Source organism: Arachis duranensis, chromosome 3, assembly GCF_000817695.3.
Source record: "Arachis duranensis cultivar V14167 chromosome 3, aradu.V14167.gnm2.J7QH, whole genome shotgun sequence".
NCBI classification, from domain to species: Eukaryota; Viridiplantae; Streptophyta; class Magnoliopsida; order Fabales; family Fabaceae; genus Arachis; species Arachis duranensis.
Genome location: NC_029774.3, coordinates 2,251,123 through 2,258,241, shown reverse-complemented (window position 1 = coordinate 2,258,241; position 7,119 = coordinate 2,251,123). Strand labels below are relative to the sequence as shown.

General features: G+C 33.6%; 3 protein-coding genes across 3 annotated transcripts in view; 2 read left to right on the top strand and 1 right to left on the bottom strand.

The window, feature by feature from the left end:
• Positions 1-2,884, top strand: part of LOC107476885 (DNA repair protein RAD51 homolog 4) — a 3,303-nt gene extending 419 nt beyond the window's left edge. The window contains exons 3-11 of the mRNA XM_052259619.1: positions 1-114; positions 429-510; positions 770-904; positions 996-1,109; positions 1,199-1,289; positions 1,667-1,737; positions 2,062-2,211; positions 2,453-2,553; positions 2,740-2,884. The exon at positions 1-114 is cut by the window's left edge and continues 2 nt beyond it. Coding sequence (XP_052115579.1) covers positions 1-114; positions 429-510; positions 770-904; positions 996-1,109; positions 1,199-1,289; positions 1,667-1,737; positions 2,062-2,211; positions 2,453-2,553; positions 2,740-2,776 — 895 coding nt within the window. The 3' untranslated portion in view covers positions 2,777-2,884. The remainder of the gene's footprint in view (positions 115-428; positions 511-769; positions 905-995; positions 1,110-1,198; positions 1,290-1,666; positions 1,738-2,061; positions 2,212-2,452; positions 2,554-2,739) is intronic.
• Positions 2,655-3,774, bottom strand: LOC107476886 (dirigent protein 10). The gene has a single exon (XM_016096823.3). The coding sequence runs from the start codon at positions 3,713-3,715 to the stop codon at positions 2,783-2,785; it is 933 nt and encodes a 310-aa protein (XP_015952309.1). The 5' UTR covers positions 3,716-3,774; the 3' UTR covers positions 2,655-2,782.
• Positions 3,775-5,963: 2,189 nt separating this feature from the next.
• The window catches only part of LOC107477091 (cytochrome P450 93B16-like), a 2,278-nt gene continuing 1,122 nt past the window's right edge, over positions 5,964-7,119 (top strand). Inside the window, exon 1 of the mRNA XM_016097055.3 lies at positions 5,964-6,864. Coding sequence (XP_015952541.2) covers positions 5,971-6,864 — 894 coding nt within the window. The 5' untranslated portion in view covers positions 5,964-5,970. The remainder of the gene's footprint in view (positions 6,865-7,119) is intronic.

Below are 7,119 nucleotides of genomic sequence, written 5' to 3'. Positions count from 1 at the left end.
AATTGATCAGCTCCTGTCAGTGATTGATACTCAGCTGCCACCATTGATGAACGGGTTGCAGCTCTTGGAAGATGCTGAATGCAATAAGCGTCTTTTGCCCACTGGATTCAAAGGGTACTTACTTTCACTTCAGTCTCTAGGTTACTTTGATTTTATGTTATGCTTATGATTATGCCTGGTGTTAATAATGCTGGAATTTTAGTGAGATGTAAGTGTATTTGGTTAAGCTATAAAAAAATCTGATGAAAATTTTTCATGGATGAACTTCATGTCTATTTTTACACATAGAGCTCATCTAAGAACATTTCCTTCTGATTTTCATTTCAACTAAATATGTTCTTATAGGATTGATATTATATTTGGTTTCTAGTTTGGTGCGACGGTTGGTTGAAATTAGCACCCCTCAGTATTTAAGTCTGTTAATTCAGGATAGATGCTTTGCTTGGAGGAGGCTTACGTGCAGGACAATTAACTGAACTTGTTGGTCCATCCTCTTCTGGTAAGACACAGGTAAAAGCTACATTGTTGTCCTAAAAATTGTAGCTCGAGTATATTAAGAATGAAATTATAAATTAGGTGTCTACCTTGTCTATGTACATGATCCTTCTGCTAGCACTCATATTCTTGTTGTTATTGGCATCCACATAATGATGCTGCATCATCTCTTATTTGGTTGATATGATATAAATTGCCATCTTCTATTTCATGATATATTTGTTCGGTTCAAATATAGCATAACTTGGATCTTTATGTTTACTTTTTCTTTTAGGCTTGCCTAACATCTGCTTCAACAGTTGCAAAGAATGGTGGTTCAGTTATATACTTTGATACAGGCAACTCCTTTTCACCTCAGCATATTGCACATTTGGTTGGTCAGACCTCTAGTTATGTCATTGGCAATCAGGTCTCCGTAGTTCCAGACTTTTTGTTATATTGTTTACCACTCTGTTTTTGTTGAGTGGCCGTAAAATTGTTTTAAGTTGTTTGTTTGTCAGGCTGAACCAGGACCTCTGCAGAAAGTAATGGAGAGGATAATATGCTACTCAGTGTTTGACATCTATCAAATGTTTGATGTGTTGCAGCAACTGAAGATAAATTTGAAATCTAAGGTACTCATTGACAGGAAATTTCTTGCTCGAATTAGTTGGTTGGTCTAGTATTTTTCTATCAAATAAATGCCTACTTTATATCGGCACAGATTGTTGAACCAGATCGTCGCGTTCAATTGCTTATTGTTGATTCAATCTCTTCACTGATCACCCCCATCCTTGGGGGCAGTGGTCCTCAAGGTACTCACTACATATCAGCATGCAAATTATCTTCATATGCTTACTTTGAATGATGACAACATGTACCTATTTTCTTTCTTTATATTTACCCCTTTATTTTCTCCTGTCTATCATAGTTCAAGTTGAACTACTATTTTTCTTGTGTTGAAAATATGAAACAGCAAAAAATTAGGTAGCTTGCAAGACTACCCACATTTCTGATCATATGGATATGGTAACACATTCTGCAAAAATTTCTGATTTTCTTTTATGTGACCGGCTCCCTAAGTTGTTAATGCTTTTCATTTCTTTCTTCAATTCATAGAGTCCTACTTTTATGGTAATAAAATTTGTAATCATAAAGCTTTTGTTGTCTTACTTATTATGGGCCATTTCAGGACATGCTTTGATGATATCTGCTGGGTATTTACTGAAGAAGTTAGCAGATGAGCATAATATTGCAGTACTGGTAAGCCTTTGCTTTTGTTCTGTTCCCTTTTTCCCTCGTGTAATTGGTAACCTTTCCAGCATATATAAGTAAAACAACTAAACTATTATAATACTATTATACAAATGTTTTTTTTATTTATTTCCGTTCTTATTATTCATTCTATAAATGGTACTTGTAGTTTTGGTATGAACTCATATAATTGTCTCAAAAGTGCTGGTGACATAGATATTATCTTATTTGCTAAACAAGTAAATTTGCCTACAAGATTTATTGGGGCAGGAAAATAAACAACTAGACAAGGGTTGATTCATGACTGGTCTCATTCTTATTTAAATATTGAAGGTAACAAATCATATGGTGGCTGGAGAAGGCGGTACGTCCAAACCAGCACTTGGAGAGAGTTGGAAGAGTGTTCCACATATACGGCTCTTGCTTTCTCGTGAATATGGTAGCAATGTTTGCAACATATCAACGCTAAAACATCCTTCTGTGGTATGTTTGCCCTTTTTATGAGAATTTTCCACTATAATGAGGCATGCATTATGGTTTGTATTTGGAAAAAAAAAGGTTTAAAACTTTCCTTTTATTGGTCATGCTTCTTTAGGTTACTAGTTAAGAGAACCTTTTTATTAATAGTTACCCCATTCCATATTCATTAGGACTGCAATGAGTTTAATTCTTCTTTTCCTTCTCACTAATATTGTAGGAGTTTGTTTATTATTATTTTATGGAGTTATGTTTCAGGCTTCTGACAGGGCTGCTAAGTGTGTACTATGTATTTGTGACTGCTAATACATCTTATTCAAGATTAGAACTCCTTGCTTCGCTGTATCTGTGAGTTCTTTCATACTCTTATCAGCATTCAGAATCAGTTCTATTAAGGAAATAAGTGTCCATGCCTTTAGACTTAAGTTGGCGTTTTCAGCACACTAAAATTCTAAAACAACGTTCTTGTTTAGTAAAGGTTACAAACATACAGTATATATGCTCACGTAAATGACATATCCACTTTCATTGCAGAAAGTACAATAATCACATATCACTTCATTGCATGTAAGAGACCCTAATATGCAAGATAAGCTGTGAGCTGCACCAGAGTCTCAACTCCATCAGTATTATGTTGCTGACCATTGACAGGGAAAGTCTTAATAATAGCAAATCCCTGAGCGTTAACGTACTTTCCCGTGCCTCCAATGATTGCAAGTTGTGACTCTGAGACCTGTGTTTGGTGCACACCAAAGAAACTAATGCTATCTGCATATCCATTCTCCTCAAACTTTGCAGTGAAAGCCATTACCTGGCTGGTCCCATCAACTGAACTTGCCACATAGAATCCCTGTGCTTTCCCCACTAAACCTGACCCCAACTCTTCCCCCTCGGTTAGTTCATCATCGAACACTGTCATTGTCCCAAACATCAGCTTCTCCAGTGTCATTCCTTCAGGGAGCTGATTGACATTTCCCACCGAGAAACCAACCCCGTTATTGTTACCATTATTTCCATTGGTGTTGAAGACACTGGCTGTGGTTCCGCCGAGGCCTGTGAGGAAAGGGAGATTGTTGTTGTTAAGGAGTCCAGCGTTGTTGTTGTTCTGTGGGACACCAGCATTCAGGGGAAGATTTGCACCGTTAGGCTTCGCAAAGGCAACCTGAGCATTGAGTGCAGGGTTGGTTACAACTCCGGTGACAGCTCTCGCAGAGGGGTTTGAGCCCCCAAGGATTTCATGCATGAAGAATGAGACTGTTGGGTGGTGATCATCAAGAGCAGTAGGGGTGGCCGCTGCCGCTGCCGCTGCTGCTGCAACAGGTGAAGGTGTCACCAATGGCGCAACAGGGGACACAGCAGAATCAGGCTCTTGTGGTGCAGTGGATGGTGTTCCTACCTCATCATCAGCAATAAGGATTCGGGTTGATGTAGTTGAAGTGATGAATGCAATGAATATGCTTGCCAGCAACAGGATTGTGGCATTCATAGAAAGAGATTCAAGCTTTGCCATTGCTGGAACGAGTATTTGCTCTGATACTTATATTTTGTTGTTATGCTTTGATGAGATGAGATGAAAGGTCATGAATAGAAAGGGTATAAATACTCAAAAAACTTGTATTCTCACACAGTTTCACGTAACAAAAATGGTGGAGTTGATGAGAGGAGTGGTTGATGATTGCACTGAGCTCATTCTCAATTTTTGTTGTGTAGCAGTTAGAACTAAACTGTACGTGTATTCCATTACACTATAATACAATACAATTAGCAAACTTAGAGATGTGTCATAGGAAATTCGTTATTGAACATAACGCTAAGGCAAAATGTATTGGAAATCATTTAACGTGACTACTTTGAAAACAACCCTTAACTTCTTATTTGATTTATATAGTAACATTATTTACATATGTTCTTCAAACTTCATGATACAAATTTGGATATCAACGTACAGATATATCATCAGCCTCTTTGAACTTCAAAGAGTACTAGTAGTAATATAATGTGAATGTAAATCTAAGTAATATTTAATTTCTCAAGATTTGTCCTTTGATAGATGACGTACCCTTATAGGGAACGACTTCACCTTAGAGCAAAAATGTAAACCTAAGTAATATTTAATCATAATAACATAAAATGAATCATAATAATAATATAAAATGAATATTATCGATATCAAATTTAACCGAAATCAGATATTAATAAACATATAACTAAAAAACCTTTATTTGTGTATATTTGAATAAATATATTATATTAGTTTTAAGTATATAAAAGATAATGCTAATGATTTTGAATTGACGTATCAAAAATGAATTTTTAGTGCTTTAAAATGATGAATTATAAGAATATTTTAGTCATTTAAAAAATTAATACTGAAAGGAAACTTTAGTATCTTAAATTAATTTAGCGAATATTTTAGTCCTTTTAAAGTCAATTTCAAACTTTCATTCCTAATATAATTAAATAATTTAAACCGAAAAAGATATTTTAGTTTTTTAAAATTAATCCTAAAACATTATTTTTGAGAAAATATTAAAAAGTAATAAAGTATACTTTATCTTTTTCCAAAATTACTCAAAAAGATATTTTAGTTACTTCACAATTAATTTAAAAAAGTATTATAAGATAATTTATAATATATTTTCAAAAGAGAAACCTAGTGGGTTTTCAACTTCCAGTCATTGATGAGAAACCTGCCAAAATAACATTAACATACACGGAAAATATTCTTTGTTTACTACCATCTAGATCTGCTATTTCATTAATATTTTAAGAGTTCTGATCTTTGGATTACCAAAATTTATTTATTTCAATTTGATGATAAAAAAAAAATGAAGAGTTAAAGTATTAGTGTTTCACATCAAAATCTAGTTATAAAACTCTAAACGTTGGCACATGATATATGGTTAGAATTATTCGTTAAATTACTATTTCTCATATTTTAACCACTCTTGCTTATTCATTATTTGTGTGTGCGTGATTACATTACCTAAATTTTTGTCAATGAAAGAAACAAAAAAATTCAACGTATTAATAATGGTATATAACTATATACGTCCCATCTATATATTAAGTCAAGTAAGTGGACTATTAAAGCCCCATGTTAATTAATTAGATGACCATGCATTCTATACATAGGCTTAATTAACCTATGATATACGTTAACCATGCATTCTATAAATAGGCTTAACCTATATATGATATACCTACAAGGGTAGATACAAAGGCAAAAGGTTAGGTAAGATTTTGTTTTTTAAGTATAGACTAAATTTTTTTTAAATTTTCAATTTGTTTTACATATAAAATCGTTCATAAAATTTAAAATCAAATTTTAAAGTAGTCTTTTTTTAATTAAATATTAAAATTTTATATTAAATTATTTATAACAAAAAATTATAAAAAAAAATTATTTTTGCTCCTGTATGAAAAAAAAAAGGAAAAAGAAAAATAAGAAAAGAAGAAAAAAAATTGTTTATCATCCACTGCTGTCTTCGTTTTTTTCATTATTTTTATACGATTTTAGTCTTTAAAATAAAGACGATTTTAAAACTAAATTAAATTTTAGAGACAATTTCCTAAACAAAAAAATGATTAAGAACAAAAATAATTTTCGATTTATACGTTAAAAACCAAAATCATAATTAATTAACCCAAAGGCAAATTTCACCTCCCTACTCTTTCTCCACTATATATATATTATCGTTTCTATTATTCAACAAATTCATCAATCAAAACACAATCTAATAACCTAAGATGATTTCTCTTCCCATGATAATGGTAGCTCTTCTCTTCTCTCTTCTTTTTCTCAAAATGTTCTCTTCTTCCAAGAGAAACAAATCATGTTTGAGTTACCCTCCAAGCCCACCATCACTTCCCATAATTGGTCATCTCCACCTTCTCAAACCCTTAATCCACCAAGCCTTCAAAGACCTCTCTCACAAATATGGACCCATTATACTCCTTAAAACCGGTTCGGTTCGGTTCGTTGTTGTAAGCAACCCATCTCTTGCCAAAGAGTTTCTCAAAGAAAACGAGCTCACATACTCTTCTCGGAAAATGAATATGGCTATAAACATAGTTACCTACCATGATTCCACCTTTGCTTTTTCCCCATATGACACCTATTGGAAGTTTATGAAAAAACTCAGCACCAGTGAGCTTTTGGGGAGCCGAACTTTGTCCCAGTTTCTCCCCATTCGAACGAGGGAACTCCATGGGTTCATTCGATCTCTGGCTGAAAAATCAATGGCTAATGAGAGTGTAAACCTAACCGAAATGCTTATGAAGCTCTCCAACAACATCATATCTCAAATGATGCTCAGCATCAAGAGTTCCGGGACAGATAGCCAAGCTGAAGAGGCTAGGGTTTTGGTCCGAGAAGTGACTAAGATCTTCGGAGAGTTCAATGTTTCGGACTTTTTAGAGTTCCTTAAGGTGTTGGACTTGCAGGGTTTCAAGAAGAGAGCCATGCAGATTCATAAGAGGTATGATGCATTGTTGGAGAAGATTATCTCTGACCGCGAGAATCTAAGAAGGAAGAAGGGTTGTGATGATGATGATGATAATAAAGTGAAGGATTTTCTTGACGTTTTACTTGATGTTTCCGATGATAAAGATTCTGAGGTTGAGTTGACCAGAAATCATATCAAATCATTCATCCTTGTAAGTCTTCAAACTAAGTGAGAACTCAGGTGCACTCGATATTTTACGTAAAATTGATATTTGAGAATCGTTAAATGATTTAATAAATTTGACTAAATTTTCATTTAACAGCTCTCAAATATCAACTTCACGTGAAATCGACTTCACCTGAATTTTCACCCTCAAACTATAATCATCTACTATTTCATATTCGTATAAAATATATATTAATATATAAATAAATATAATAATTAATTGATAATTTTTTTATATATT

Coding starts and splice junctions, on each gene's coding strand:
- LOC107476886 (XM_016096823.3), bottom strand. CDS start 3,715: ATGGCAAAGCTTGAATCTCTTTCTATGAATGCCACAATCCTGTTGCTG.